This window comes from Patiria miniata, unplaced genomic scaffold (assembly GCF_015706575.1).
Source record: "Patiria miniata isolate m_02_andy unplaced genomic scaffold, ASM1570657v1 HiC_scaffold_4, whole genome shotgun sequence".
Taxonomy (NCBI): Eukaryota; Metazoa; Echinodermata; class Asteroidea; order Valvatida; family Asterinidae; genus Patiria; species Patiria miniata.
Window position 1 is genome coordinate 617,817 of NW_024037071.1, and position 16,972 is coordinate 634,788.

The 16,972-nt window shown below is 40.8% G+C and overlaps 1 protein-coding gene across 3 annotated transcripts in view; it reads right to left on the minus strand.

The window, feature by feature from the left end:
• Positions 1–13,202, minus strand: part of LOC119739950 (synaptic vesicular amine transporter-like) — a 31,474-nt gene extending 18,272 nt beyond the window's left edge. The window contains exons 1-2 of one of the 3 annotated variants that reach the window (XM_038215105.1): positions 12,947–13,202; positions 93–334 (exon numbers count right to left, since the gene is read on the minus strand). In XM_038215105.1, the coding sequence (XP_038071033.1) occupies positions 93–276 (184 nt within the window). In that variant the 5' untranslated portion in view covers positions 277–334; positions 12,947–13,202. Of the gene's footprint in view, positions 1–92; positions 335–6,125; positions 6,841–12,946 lie in introns of those variants that run through there. The other 2 variants (XM_038215106.1, XM_038215104.1) reach the window with 2 other exon arrangements.
• Between the last annotated feature and the right edge of the window lie 3,770 nt (positions 13,203–16,972).

The window sequence follows — 16,972 nt, forward strand, 5'->3', positions numbered from 1 at the left end:
GAAAAAAATGTGTGCACAAGTCTATGGGAAAGTTACCCTAATGACCCAGTGCCGGTAATTATTATATTCTTCTTTTTTGCAAGTTCACTCACCAACCACCGTCATGAGCGTGTTGTCGAGCAGGAGGGCCACAAACACGATGAACAGCACCAGTCGACGCGACTGCCGGAGATTTCTGATGCACTCCATTGCGCTGAAGTCCCGCCACCTGTAGTGGAGCGACGCACGAAAGTTTTCGTACACTGGCACCGACACCTGCTTCTCCGAGTCCATCATGATTGGCGCAGTCGGGAAAACAGGCAGTTCCTTTCAGCCGACTCTACTCACTTACTGTCTGAAAAGAAGGTACGGCAATTCGGTGAGTTATATACAGAGTTAGTCAAAAAAACGAAACCCAAATGTTGGGACCATTGTTTTAGTAAAGTTCTGCATGTAGCACTTTCAAAATCTAGGATATGAAAGCTCAATTCATGAGCTTTCTTTTAGTACAGGAATCATTCAAATCACTTATGTACTTTTCAAGTTACGGAGTTTTAAACACAACTACCGTTTTAAAGTTCTGTCCACTTCCACAGGTCAGGTTTGTAACATTCTCCTTGGATTTTGAGTGATGTTAATATTGGAAACAGACAAAATGCATGAAATGCAAATGATCCTATATATGCATTTAACCCGGAAAATGGCGTCCTTTTAGTGCGCCCTTCGGCTTGCAATGATGGCCTATTATGGTTTGTCAGTCGGTGTGTCAGTGTGTTGTGTTTGTGCATCGGTTGTTATTTCTTCCAAACAGACGGTATAAGGCAACCTTTTTTTCGAGGTTATTGGTATTTTGACGATGGGGAAGACTTTAAATTGAGGAAACATTCACGATTGCAGCAAGCTGAGATGTTGATAGGAATCTGTTGACCTATTCTGTATACCTGTCTGCCATAAGCCACATTTTGCGATTGTACATTTATCAACAATCGGCATTTTGTATGAATGTAAACATGCGGTGATCCTTCGAAATTTAATCAGCGGCTGATTAAATTTAAATTGTGCTTCGCATAATTTAAGAAGGTTTTTTTTTCCTGATAGATTTGCTACATACGAAGACTAATCTTCAGATTTTCGCATTATATGCATCTCTTTAATTCTTGCACTATTGGTACAGCTAGCAATAAGTATACAATTCTGACGACAGTCGATGAATTTCGGTCTACAACACACGGTGCTCCACTAATTGTTCTGAATATTCAATAGGAGTCACTCAACAATGGTCTACAATTTAATTTACGTACTAGCTCTGAACACTTCACGTGAGATTTTAATTTCAATGATAGTCGTTGGCTTTCGTTCGAAACGGGCCCCGATGAATGATGCCAATTCACCGCGACAGAAATACCCCAAACCGTCATAATAGCAAAACGTCTTTTTGCATGTCCGTCCGGCTGTTGATTGAAATCATAAAGTTCTGGAGTGAAGCATACGTTCATACCCCGCCGGACAAAAGGTTTGACAAACAAGCCCTAATGAGGTATTGTGCGGCATCCCCCACAAAACCACGAGCAAATATTGACCGCGCATAATTGTAATCAAAGAGAGAAACTGATTAAGCAAGCACTCGAACGCTGACCCACTGCTTGGCATTTATAATTGTTATCACGAAAGTCGGTCACCTCAGAGTTAGACCGGCTCTTGCTTAATCAACTGTATTTCCCAGGGAGAAAAACGATTTCTAACGTTTCTTGGCATGACGTCATTGGTAACTTTCATGTTTATTATCTCTTTTTAAAACCACACGTCAATGACATACAGGAATAGGGTTCACGTCAAGATGGCAAGTGGGTTACGTACCAAATCTTTTTTATTTGGTGTTACAATGTGTCATCCAGAGAGAAAAAGCAATTGTCTGTGTGCTAGGCCTACAGTACTGATATTGTCTTAAAATGGACTCAACATGCAAGCACATTCGTTTGCCTTAAAGGGGCTCCGTGGATTCGATACTAACAGTTTATCGTTTATCAAAGTGACATTCAAATGAAACTTACACTATTAAACAGTTTCAGGATTCCCATTGGTTGAGAACCTGTCACGTGGGTGGCTTGAAACCGCTTGTTAAAACTATACAGAGACACGCGTGGCCCCCGGATCGGGCCAGCGAATCTTTATAGCGGTTTCAAACCTCAAGTTTAAAAACTACCTCATCTCTTTTATCCCAAACACTGAATACGGTTGTTGGCACGAACACGTATGAAAAATTGTATGTCACAAAAGCCATCCTTTATGTCCACACTTAATGCCGCCGGCACTCGGCCAAAATCCACTTACTCATGTTGAAAAGAAAATACGGGAACGTCGGGCGAATTAGCCTTTTCCGTAAAAGATTTTTCCAAAGTGTTTGCGTGGTGGCAGTGTTGGGGTGTCAAGAAATCACTTTAAAACAAACCAGTTAATTGAGACCAAAACGACGTTTTTGTAAGTGGTTCGACCTTATAGAAAATACTTCCGCTTCCTTTAGGCCTTTTTAAAAAAATGTTAAGATATTAAGCAAATCGTGATGAAGAAATGAATTTCAGTTCAAATCCGTTAAAGCTGCAAATTCATGTCAACACACAGTCCTCCATGTCGAGTCATGCTGTTTATCTACCCACTAAACAATGGATTCTTCCTTAATGAGGGAATCCTACTCAACCGCGATCCATACGGTCCAACATCTTTTATGACACCAAAGCTGGGGAAAAATTCTAAGCAAGCGAGTATTTTGGTTCATTGAAAGGTATTAGCTATCCCTAAGAATAACAAGCATACGGCTTCATTTTATTTTTAACATGAAGGCAATTTCTATAACCCTCGTTAATCATTGCATATATAATGAGGCTTATCCTTAACTACGGAAACCACAAACTGTAATGCTTATTATAGCGTTTTCCATCGTATCAACAATCTGAAAGCGCTTTAAACAATTATTCCCCGTTCATCGGGCCACGAGACCACGCGGCAGCCGATATCAGCGCACATTCGGTCCTCTACCGTCACATGCACCCATTCATACTCCTGGGTGGAGAGAGGCAATTGTAGTTAAGTGTCTTGCCCAAGGGCGTAAACACCATGTTCATGGCAGGGTTCGAACCCGCACACCGTCGTACATTAATCAAAAACGGGACACTGGACCATCGCATTACACATGTCTATTGATTGACACGATATCAGACAGAGGCATTGACAGTACCGGAATTAAGTTTCCTCAACCTGAATTTCTTTGTAAATAGATGGGCAACCTCATGTTGGTCAAAAACTGCAAATATACTGCAGATGTACTAAAAAGAATTCGAAATACATATTGTAAAAACGGGGACATTTTGTTCCCTTCACGAATGGCTTCTCTTGCTCATACTTCTTTTGTCCAACTGAAAAACAGCTTGTCAATCATAGCGAGGACCTCAGTATGCCCAATAACAGACCGAGGCATGTCCAAACAAGTGCGAGTGCACACAAAAAGCTCTGACCGTCTTGCATGAAAGTCTTGCATGAAATCTATCAAAATGATCCCTGTCAGAGCTTAAAAATGTGACGCCCAAAAATTGGACGCCGATTTGCACATTATGGAACGCCATACTTTAGATTTATACCTTGATTTATAGCGATTTGTGATAAATACCACACGACTACAACATTACTGCACATATTTTACCTCCATTTACCAACTTTTCATAAACATCTTTCCTAATTGTTACAAACAAGTTTTGTTAACTATTTGATTTATTTTGTTTGCTTTTTTTTTGTTTAATTAAAGTTTGGTAGTTATATTTTATGGGAAACTTAGGGGCTTATTTTTGGTCCAGCTTCCGGGGACCGACCACCAAGTGATTACTATGCAGAAGCTCCTGCCAGAAGTTTGTCAGGGGCGAGTTGGTCAGGGAGACGAGTAAGCCAGCGGGCGAGTTGGTAAGTGGCGAGTTGGCGAGGAGGCGATCGAGTTGGTCAGGGGGCGAGTTAACTAGGGACGAGTTGGCCAGTTGGCGAGTTGGATAGGGGGCGAGATGGCCAAGGGGCGAGTTGACCATAAATCCTTCGCCATGCAATCAATCATTGGTTATGTAACACTTTGGTACCGCAAATTATTTGCAATCACAATGGTCATTAGATATCACGGCATGCAACAACAGTAGGCTATACATAGGCATTATCGTTATTGACAAACAGGCCACTGGTTATTATCTATGTAGACATGACATGTAACTGGTGTTTGCAATGGCGGTGATACCAAAAATATACTAAAGGTATATATATCAACAAATCATGAATGTGTGGTGAATACAGAAGTGTAATGTGTGGCAGGTGTAGTCCTCAACACGCTGGGCCAAAAGGCCAAATGTCATGATGGCACTGGTAATCAGAATAAACAAATCTGGGTATGTGTTTTATAAGCACACACACTGGCTAAAAAAGAGCAGGGATGAAGTACAGTCACAATAAATGACTTTACTGATATTTATGCCGCTGATTTTTGGTAGAAATTTTCTGTGTTCTGCGACTTCACAGCATCATTGGCCCCTGGTCACAAAACGTGGTAAGAGTACTTGTCTGATGGTTACAGACCAGTATAAGTAGACTGCCTTGTACCTCCGTGGCAATTACGCGCACATCCCAACATTATTAAAAATACTCACACCTCTCCAAGGTTTTTGAAACACACATCAAACTAAAGCTTATTTCATCATCTTTCATATTTTTTTTTTTGGGGGGGGGGGTTATCCAATGACTTTTGGGAGGAAATTCCATCCAAAGATGATCACTCCTAAACTTCAGCCGGCCTTAAGCCCATTTTGAAATAGTGCCATTTGAAATAGTACAAAATAGTGCAACTTTAGGGCCTTATTGCATCCACATTTCATACAAATACGAGCTCGCAGTCCTCTGCACGGCTCTTCTTTTTTTCTTTTCTTTTTTACAAATCCTGAAGTTCACGGCCCTCAAATACCGGATAACTTGAGGGCATTCAAATCGTGATTTGGCCGACGTGGGCAATTTCGGGCCTTATATTAAGTTACCGGACTGCACCCTTATTCGCTTAATATTTGATTTCATTGACGTTGGTCATCCCTACTTTTGATTATTTACTTTGGATTCTATATCCTTATCTAATATCAACATTTGCGCTGGTGTAGTTTAAACAGTTGCCAAGCCCACCCTGTCCGGTTCGTGTTTTACCCTTTGCCATTCGCCCATGTCAACACTGATCGTTCAAAAATACAACATTGCCGTACCGCTATTCGTCATTTTCCTGTGTTAAACTCTGTACTGAACTCCAATAATGTACAATTATTTTCTCTTCGTAATGTACACAGTGTTCTTGATTACGCTGCAGGGTGAATCAAAAAGAAAGTGACCCGAATTAATGATTTTGTTTCTTAAAAAGCAATCAAATTTGAAACACCACTTAAGTATATCGAAGAACATGTTCTTCTACTCATCTACCAACAAAAAAAAAGAATTACCGAAATTGATCCCTGCTATCAGAAGTTATGCACGTTTTACAAAAACAACCCATTTTTATAGCTGTCTATGGAATGCCATTGGAAGCTATTGAGCTTAGTGATAATTATAGATTACACAAAAGCTTTCAAATACAAATGCGATTTTAATAATTTCAATCAAGACTGAAACATAATTTGTACTATCAGATTTTGTGTTTTGAATATGAGGAACCAGTCATCTATTTTTTGTCTGAATATTAATTGCGAGTTTGGTATGTTCTCCTTTGCAAGTTCTCCTCCATTCAATGAGGTGGGAAAACGTCCATGTTTCATTGTATCTCATGGATATTCATCAGTTCTTAGCACGGTAAATGATAAGTGGTGGACAGCTGAATTGTGTGATCTTCATATTAAAATAGACGTAATTTGGGAATAGAGTATACAAATTACGTGACACGTTCACAGTTTTTACTATATAACATGAACTTAACAGCTGTATTTTTTTATGAAATGGAGCGGGCTTCACATTTTGCTATATTTCTTTTCTAATTCGTTCACTTTCTTTTTGACTCACCCTGTATAATGTGTCCTCCCGTTTACAATATACTTTTCAACAAGTAAATCTCAGACAGAAGCTCTCAAGTTGCAATATTATGTTACACTCACCTTACGAAGTAAACCGATCGAGGAAGCCACATCACAGGCAGGCATTCGTCACACGAACGCCTCTGATGAAGTTGCCCACCCCTCTCAAGGATTTGAAAAAAAGAGTTTCTTTTCGCAGAGTGTGAAGACGCCGAAACATGGATTCAGTTCGTAAGATTTTAAGAGTCCGTTCAACAGACAGTGACGCAGCCTTCAGTCGATGACATACGGTTTAACTCCACTGTCTAGCCCACTGTTTTTTATTTATGACAGTAAAGCATTTTCATCAGTGCCTAATTTACATATATCCACAACAGTCAAGATAACGATGCCACGGCAGCGTATAACAACTTGTTGCTGCGTGCCCGGCTCTCAGCTCATTAAAACCAGGATTTCATCGAGCGCTATATACGTCTCGGTACCGAGAGGTAAACCAAAACCTGCCCTGCCGATGTCTCGTTTCTCCCCGTCTCCTTCGCTCGCTTCTCTTGGTATTTCGTCACATGCGCGTAGGGGGAAAGAACACGGCACGCGGGTCAATAAAAACCGCCCGCAGCCCGCCCGTCAGTGTATCAAATGCATGCCGGAGCCGGTGGAGCCAGCCGGTAATAAACCACGCGCTAGGACACTGGCCATGTTTGCTCCAAGTGGACGCAGCGGAAATTAAGTCGGAAATTGCCGCCTCGACTCCGCCGTCAGTGCCGAGATGGCAGGCGATTGGTTGGATAGAGAGACTTAAAGGAGGGGTGGTGGTTGGCTGGTATCATAGCCGATAAGCCGAAGCAATAATAAAACAGGTATTATATCCAGAATCGTGTAGCTGTCAAAAACAACTCTTTCAATATTAGTGAACTTTTATGGTAGACCAGATATAAGGTTTGACGTCAATTGACCGAAGCCCAGACAGCGATGGGGGTTATCATGATTAAGCATGTTATTGCTGGTCAGGGTATGTAGCATAGTTTGTGGGGGAAAATGATAACATACCACGTCAAGAATAAGGCCAGGGCAAAACGAAAAATCAATTCCCTTAACTAGTGTGGTCTGATACGGCCTAATCTACTGATCTGGTTACATGTTATCACGTTATAAACACAAAAGTTTCGTAAAAACTTTCAGGCATCTGTAAACATTATGAAATTATCTCATTTTTTTGTTGGTTACTTTAGGTAAAAATGGACCACATTTTGGGAAGAATACCAACCTATTTATCCATATTATTTGTTGGGGGGGTGTAAACTCTAATCTAGTCTGGTCCACGACCTGGTTTGCTGATCTGGTATAATCTACCTAGTTCGAAATTAATCTAGCTGATTTAATGACCTAACTGTTTCTCCCATGTCTAGTCTAGTCTGTGATTCAGTGACAAGTTTCATCGGATATGATGTTCTGGTGCGGTTCTTCTGATATCACTTAAAGTTGGGTCTGCTGATGTGTGATTGAAGGTTCTTGTGATTCTCATTTTTACCTTACAGCAATTGGAACTTCCATCCTGGGTTTTTGTTTTTTTTAAGTAAAACGTCGAAAAACACTACTTGCTGTCAGAACTTACGCCAGACCCCATGACGTGAAGATAGCACATCTCCCGGACATTTATCGCGTCCACGCCAATGCACAACGAAGGGTCTTCTTTTGTATTTCGTAGTTCGCCGGGAAATAGTCGTTGGTATCCGTTTACTGGAATCCGTTTGCTGGATAGAATGCCATTGGTTTTCACTTACTACTGTCGACCCCAGTTTATCGACCGCACTGATTTGCCTGTAGCGCCATTTTCTGTGCGTTCTTGTCATGCAGTACAAGTATACACTGAGGAAGATCCCTCCCTTTATCCTGACGCTACATCTTTTCACTAACATTGAGACCAGGGTCCCCAGTGCTCTCCTTTATGGTGAGGATGTTAAAAAAAAAGCAGATGTCATTGAGCAATGGCTGTGAACTCTGAAGAATTCTGGTGAACTCTGGTGATGAGAGCCTGGCAGTGCTATCGTATAGGATTACCCCGTAACGCAAATGCAAGGGCTAAATCCGGCCGAATGTGTCGACCAGATGTACATATGTGAAAAGCCATTTCTGAATCAACTGAAGAGAATTTTGCGCGCTCTGACTTAATCTGACTTAAAATCAAATGTAATCGTTAATAAGTGCCCCTGTTTGCAGAGCGACGGTTTATATTTATACCGTGTTCATTACGAATTTGTCATAGTGTGGTGGACTGGACGAACGATGATATATGTCCTAACTATGTGAAAGAAACGTTTTAAAATGGAGATACCAACCTGTGTCATGGAAGACACGAATCGGAACTACTGCTTTCCGGAAAGTATCAACTGAACTTTCTAAGGATAATGAAGACGTGTATGTAGAAAGTTTGGTACCAGATGCATATCGCTCTTGTTTTGTGCTTAGAAATAAACATTGGACTTGTAAAGCATTCTAATTAACATGCTTCTGATCTGGAAAATTTTCAAGTTGTTCTGCATCAATGTTTCAGGTACAACTTGCGATGATTCCGGAGATCTAGACCAATTGGGCAAATGAAGAATGCACGTCCTCCTCCGACTTCTGATTCAGTCTTCAAAAACGTCTTTGAACTAAAAAAATCTGTATAGGCCTATCATATAGGCTTAACCATTGTTGGTTTTGCAGTTTTTAATCGAAAGACACAATCTGTTGTTCCAAATTTCTACTTAAACAAGGCAGAGACACTTCACAATTAAAGTCCAATCATTTACCTCATTAAATGCACTTTCCTACAAAGTCGCCGTCAACTAATGAGCTGTTCGCCCACGTTGTTATCGGAGTTTTTTCTTCTGTTATTATATATTTTTTAATGAGAACGCACAACATCTACAAATGTCAATTGGGGAAACACACTGATGATTAACTTGGTTGCTTTTGTCTACCCGCATACGAATTCAGCCCAATTAATTTACATGACAATCAAACGTCATTTTCCCAATTCTCTCGCCTGCCGCCGCCCATATAGGTGTCTCGGATTTTCCGGTGTGACGCACGCGGTACGTGCGTTGTTCATTTCAGGCAGTTGGTAAAGCGTGGGGGCGTTCAATCATTAATCCGTGTACGTAATGACCCGTACCTTCGGACTTGATCAGACGCAATCAACAACTTTCTTAGTTTTTATGGTGTTTCTGATATATTAATGCTCCGTCTTTAGGGTCTCCTGTCTTTTCTAGCGCTTCCCTTGGTTTTTTTTTTCCGTTCTGCTTTTAAAGTTGTATAACCGTGCTCTTAAAAAAATTGGATTTTTTTTTTCTCCTAACGAGCTTTTAATTTGTATGTTTTAGTTTAACGAAAGCAACTACATTATCCCCATTTTGGGCGTCCGCAACCCTCTGAAAAAGGCTTTCATTTGATTCATTAATGAACCGCCCGGCAAGAGCCAAATTATTGTCTGGCAGCCAATCATGTTGTGAAGAAATAACTCAATAACTAAACGTCGTTGGTATTTTTTTCGATGTGTCATTCAAAAATGAACAACTTTTATATTGCTAGGAAATTAGCAATTGAAAACAATTTCGCAATACTAGCATGGGTAATGACCTTTAAAACATCGGTACTAGTATTGAGAGGTGGTTGTTATCGTGTTTGATTTCGTTGTTTTATTTTCTGTTGTGTTTTCGTCGTTGTAATGTTGATGTTGCCGTTGTAGTCATCGTAGCAAACTTGTTGCGTCGTGTACATAAATCAATCCTTTATCATTAAGTTTCTTGATTTGAAATAATGATTTTCTCAATTTCCCGGAACATCTTAAGTCTTAAATGTCTAGTTTTTATACTTCAAATGTAGCCATGAAAACAAAATAAAACTCTCACCGTTGTCATGGTCTCTTAAGGGGCCCTGCAATGTAATTTGTTTTAATGCAATCCTTGAAAATGCATCTTTGTCTCTTATTTAACCTTATTTTCAATTTTCATTTTGCCGTTTTCAAGGGTATTTCGGTGCCATTTTGGATTTTATGTTAATGCGAATTTCCATATTCATGAGCAAAAGTGTGATGTCATATCAGGCAGAAACCTCAATGTTACAACTAGTTTATTCACAAAAAGTTGCCAGATTTTTGAATGTATTCCGCTGTCGTAAACTTTCTTTTCTTTGGTGATTCGTCGTTGTGTCAGTACGTGGCAGTAAGCCAATGAGCAAACGTTTCTCACAAAATGTTTTCAAAGAGCAAATTGTTGGGTTCGCAATTTGAACAGAAAACACCTAAAATAAACATTGTCTTCCTGAAATGACATCGCGGCAACAGCACCTCAGTTGTCCGGAAAATCGTTTTAAATGCTTTAAGACGGAAGCGCACTTTTCAATAAAATTTAAAGGGATGTCAATTAGTCTTCATACATCTAAGAGGATTAGAAAGTAGCACAAATATGTTCCTATTGAAATATTCACTTCATGTGCCCTTTAAGTTGGAGGACAGTGACTTGGATAGCGCTTTTTATCAAGATAGCACATAAATTAAACAACATTTAAAGACACGTGCTATTTTCGAATTTCAACCATAAACATATATTCTAGATAGCTATTTCTATAATTATAGATACACAAAATGGTATTTACTTATGAATGAGACTTCGGAAGAAGAAAATAGCGCATCGTTGTATAGTTATGGAATGATTACTTCACAAATTCAGGTCGCGCAGGCTAGACTAGTTTCCGCCCCTTTCAGAATCGATAATGCAGAGCCCAGAAACCAGTCTACTCGCAGGATGGATCTGATGGTGGCCAGTGGCAAACACCGAAAATAGAAAAAGAAAGAACTTTTTCCTGAAAACAAAAAAAAATTGAAAGATCGTCAAAAGAACAAACATTTTATCTGTTGAAGAGCACAGTTCTTACTTAAATAGTTTAGGTCTTTGTGAGTTAGTTCTCCAAGAAACGTTGCTCAGTGTTACTCAAGGGAGGTCTTACCCGGAAAGTTCAGACAAAAAAACCCTCTTTATTATACAAGCTTCAGTTTTTGTTTGCATTATTCTTGAGATTTGAAGGTTTGCATGGTGGAAAGATACTAAGACAAGATAAGTTTGCGGTAGCACCATGTGAATAAATCTCTTTTGTGAGTATGTGTGGTTCTGCATTATTCTTTAGAATATTTTTTTAACCGATTAGTTAAATTTGATAATGTTTGGTACGGACGTGCCCCAATAACACATCAAGGTATAACATTAGTACGAATGCTTGTAAATAACGTTACATGGTATATTTGAAGCTTACTGGACAGATAAAATCGGTGATTTCCAAAAAAAAATGTTTGTTTGCATCACTACGGGCATACAGAAACAGATGTACGACTGGCCGCCTTGCGGCTTACTCCGCCCGCCCGTGGCAACCCAATATCACACGGTACAACCAACAGAGAGACCACGGTGGCTCACGTTACACGGCAAAAAAAAACCACCAGGTAGAACTGTTACCGGCAATGGAGACCACGCATCTAATTCTGTGTCAGGCAGTGATGCTAATAATTAAACTCTTAAAAATAAAACCTTTGGTTTATCAAACCTTCGATATAGTTCTTCAAGTATACATGCACACACATGTATTGTTAACGTTTGGGTTGTACATGTATTCTATATATATATTTTTAACTCACTTTGTTTTGAGTTTTAACCAGGGCTCCGAGGAAGAACAGTTCTTTGACAAGTGATTGGCCTACCGTAGTAGAATAACACACCAAATTACAATTTTAACAAATTATTATTATTACTTTTCCGACAACTTATTTTAAATGCCCACTTATAGTTTACGGTCATAACAGTGCAGGGAAAAGCAACGTCATGTTACGTTGCAAATCCATAGCGTTCACCTCAAAGACGAATTCGTTGTTCAGACTGATCTCAAAAGGCTTCAATGTTGAAGCTTGTTCAGAAGACCGCAGGACAGGACTTCCAATGGTTTTGAAGCATATCAGGTACACCAGGGAAGAACTCAAATCGATTCGCTCATTTTCCACCTTTGGTTTGCCTTGTTTCAGAATACTTTTTTTAAGTTAAAGATGCCTGCTGAATGCAAAGGGTGTCTTATATCCATCGAGTGAAAACTGATTCCGTGTACAACCTAAAAAAATCCCGAGTCGGATCTGACCGACCCCGAATCGGGTTTCTATTGGGTTTGACACTTTTCCGGGTCAAAATGACACTTTTCCTGGCCAAAAAGACACTTTTCCGGGACAAAATGACACTTTTTGGACTCATTTTCCCGGTCATTTTGACCCGGAAAAGTGGCATCTTAATTGACCCGGAAAGTGTCATCTTGACCTGGAAAAGTGTCCTTTTGACCTGGAAAAGTGTCCTTTTGACCCAGAAAGGTGTCCTTTTGACCCAGAAAGGTGTCCTTTTGACCCAGAAAAGTGCCATGTTGACCCGGAAAGGTGTCATTCCGGGTCAAATCTGACCCAGGATTTTTTAGAGTATATTCGTAATCACTAATTTTAGTACAGGACTAACTTTTAATTTGAAGAGCTGCCCTCACCTAATTCTGTAGATATCAAAGTAGTTTTTCCGCGCGAACGTTATCAGACTAGATTGCAGAGCTTTAATTTTTTTCCGTTTGAAAATGAGGTTTCCTTCCTTGATTCGTTAGAACAGAGGAATAAAATGGAATTTCCAGTTCGGAAGAGGGCATGTGTTGGCAACCGGGCTTCAATAGTCCCGACAACGTTTTTGAAACACCGTGCATGCTGTAGCATTATTCATCAACACATCAGGCAAAGTCCAGTTATGCAGAATCGTCCAAAGTGACTCGGTCACTTGGTCAGCAAACCACTAAAATGGAGCATGATTTATTTCATTGAATGATAGGTCAAAATATGTTTATCTACCTACCTCTAATACAGAGAATTCCAGAACTCCTTCTTCTTTGGGTCGCTCAGGATCAGTGGTGTGCAGGCAAGATTCTCACTCAAAATGGTAGCGTTGAAATTAAAACTCCCGGTGCAACAAGACTTTTGATTCGGTTATGTTTCGACTTTCTATTCAAGATGTGACGCATGTGGCTATCGTCAGTAGACATCAGCTCGTTCAAAAGACGTCAATTTTGCTCCTTGTGACGTCATCGTTTCAAATGAGATCCATCATGATCCGTCGGACCTCTTTGACCAATCAAACAGTCCCAAGCATTGAACAGTCGTAGGCGGCCGTCTGTCTTTCCTATAGTCTTTTTAATCATAAACTGTCTATGTTTCACTTGGGCATTTTCTATGGTCGACCATGTATCGACCGGCTCAAGGTGCCCGAAGCCAGCACGGGGACCGATATAAAAGCTATCTGTAGCTACATCTCGTTGTACCTGTTGCACACTGAGCGAACGCCGTACAGCAACTTGGGACTTGCTTAATGAATCAGTGCAGTACGTGCGCACTTTTGGTAATTTTGGTCGTTTCGAAAGGGTGACATTATCATTAAAATTAATCATTATGTGATGACGATATGAACGGCTGTAGGTGGTTGAAAAATCTACAACCACCCTTGTCTTTTTGCTATCTTTCCGTATAATTATGTTGAGGCCTACTTCTAAGATTGTTTGTACATTGTATGTACACTCCAAACATTTTCCTTATTATAATAGATCCAGCAGCCTCCAATCATCAAACCCGTGCTAACAGACCAATGTCATGATGTCACCATTTCAGTCATGTTTCCGGTATCCAATTACAGTACTGAATGATGATATTCTTGTGCAAAAAGGAACCAGACTATTTTTCCTTCCAGCCTCGCTTTGGTTACGTTCATTTGAATGGGAAAAAAATAAAGGTAGCCGCAACATGATAAAGGTATATTTATCAGTTTAACACATCAATATACCCTAACTAAACTGGCTTGGAAAGAAAAAGTAGTACTCCTCACGCTTTTAAAATGCAATGCAAAATTTTTTTTTTAGTGTAGGCCTATATCAATGTTGGTAGTAAATTTTACTCTGGGTAACATGTATTCCTTGCAATGTGAACGAAAATAGTTTCACAATTTCTCCTCTTTCACAGCGACGCAAGGTGCCTTTTTCTGAGCCAGTGCCTCTTTTTGGTCATGCCCCCCAGTTTTAAAAGCGTTCCGCCGCTGCCGATTGGCGTATTACATGTGCAGGTGTTAGTGAAAATTATACTCACTAGGCCTAATACGACCCCAATTTAGATCGATCAGTCACCAAAGGTTCATTAATTTGCTTTGTTTCATCTCAAAGGCCTTTTGATGACCGTGATTCGTCAGCCACGTAGACTTGAGTCAATTGGCGTATGGCAACCCGGACACGAAAAAAAGACCATGCGAGTGGCATGCTCTTTGGCTCCGTGCGCCGTCATCAGGGGCGTAATTCCCGGGGTGGGTTGGGGATGGGGGTATATACCCCCCACACTTTTTGACCGGGGTAGGCTGTTGAATCATCCCCCATTTTTTTGTGATGAGAAAAAAAGGGATGTTGAGGTATTTGCCAAACGTCCCATCAACTAAAATGTTTTCAATCGCACTGTAAAGTGGAGAAACAAAAGCTTTTTAAAGTGTAAGCGCGAGTATACATAATTGATAAAGAGCGTCCCCTATTATAATGTGGTGTCCAGTCCCCCCCCCCCTCCCCCTTTTGAATGTCCACAGCTTGGCAATTCGGGCGTTTCACAATGCAGTGCGCCACCAAGAGTTTGCCACGGAGAGTTCATTTTTCCTAGTGCATTGTGGGAGATGGTCGACAATTTCGCAGCGCGGGACATTTGAAATTGTTTTTTTCCGGCCAGTAGTTAAGTTTCGTAAGCGTATGATTCGAGTATAAATTTGCCTTTTTTTTTTTTTGTATCATGGCGTTTTTGGTAAGGCGGCAGAACGCTATACCCAAATTCATCGATACCCTTTGTAACTGGGAGTCCAAGTGGCAGATGTGATTCAACGTCACCAAAATGTTATGCCATGCACATGACCCACAAAGGGAAACTTCTTCTGTCATCTTATAAGATAAACGGCAATCCTCTCCAAACGTCACAAATCACACCTACCTGGGAGTAGAATTAAACAACAAACTGAACGGGGCTGAACATCTACTTCTAAAGCAAACAAAGTTCTTGGACTGCTGCGCAGGTATCTGTTCAGCTGCTCCACCAAAGTTACTAAACTGCATATAAGACCCTGCTCAGACCTAAGTTAGAATATTGCGCCAGCATATGGGATCCATACCATCAGGACCACAAAAATAAACTTGAAGCTGTCCAACGCAGAGCGGCCAGGTTCGTCTGTAAGGACTCCAAGTAGTGTCTCATCCATGATCACCCACCTCGGATGGAAATCATTGGAGGAACGCAGAACCATATCCAGACTAACCGTGCTCTACAAATCCATCCATCATAAAATCGCAATTGATGTTGATCAGTACCAAGTTGATTCCAAACGGGACAAAATCTCAACTAGGAAATCATCTTCATTATCCTTTGTTCACCCTACATCTGAAAAGGACTGTTACAGATACCCTGTCCTACCAAGAACAACAGCTCAGTGGAACTTACTTCCTACAGAAGTCAGGGAAGCTACTTCAGTTGAGTCCTTTAAGTTAAGGCTCCATGAGATGCAGTTGTCTTCAACACTATAAGGGGGCCTACTAATAAAATTGTATAGGGATTCTGCACCACGCGCCTGCAACCGTATATCCCATAGTGGAATTTGCTTGCAGTATGCTACGGATACAGAAATTGTTCAATAACACTCATTCAAAATGGGCCTTGTTTTGTCGACCGCAGATTTGAAAAAATGACTCTCCATGGCAAACTATTGGTGGCGCACTGCATTGTGAATCGCCCGAATTTTATGATTCTGGTCATCCCCCATCCCCCCCCCCCCCCCCCCCCCCCACTCGCTGGCACAGATTTACGCCATTGGCCGTCATTGCACTCGCGTAGTCGCGACTCTAATCATGCCACCGGCTGACGTTAATGTGACATTGTATTATAATGGCATCATAGACTTAGCGTAAGTAGATGAATTTTCCCAAGCTAGCTAAAGGAACTGAATTAAAATCAGACAAACAAAATCCCTCGTAAATATTAAAACGGGTCAGTAGTTTGATATAAATATAATGAGGTAGGGGAAACTTGCTAGAATTTCACTCAATAAGCGAGATGTCAGTGCCGGCTGCGCCGAAAGACGCGCGACGCGAAACAATACAGAATAAAGACGAGCTTCGTATAAAAGAATGATTGTAGAAAAGAGTTACGTAACAGCATTCATGTGTATAGCGCAACTTGCTGATGCATTTTTCGTGCAGCTATGAAACACAAAGTAACTTTACTACTGCGGAAATAAGGATTATGTTTAAACGCAAAGAGAAAAGCACCTACTGAAACAGCCCAGTTGTTAAGCTGTCTGACAGCGGATCCAGGGTTAGGGGTTCGAATCCGCTTGGTGTCATTTTTTGGTTTTCGATGCCCGCGGATCTGTCATTTAAGAGTATTAATTTCCCGTCATCATTTACCAACAGCAGTTAGCTCGGTCGGTCGGTAAGCTGACTCACAAGTTGGGACTGTCTGCGAAGTCCAGGTTGGCGTCTGCGTATAGGTACGGGGTTCTTTTGCTGACTCGGCAGCAAGGCTTAGGGTGCCACCTCGTTTCCTCCCTTTATGGTGCCTGACTTTCGAGTTACATGGATGGACAGGGAAGGAGGTGTGGTGGGCCGGGTACCGAGTCCCGGAAGAGTTCTATATGGAAGTCGGTAAGGGGCTCATTGAGTTAGGGTCATAAGTCCGACTCCTGAAGACTTGGCCATCGCCACATAACTTTTTGTTTTATTTTCTTTCTTTTCTATCGCAGGACAATTGCAAGAATGATTAATTTGTTATATTGAGAGCTTGTACTGTAATCGTTCGAAATTAATGTTTAAAATTG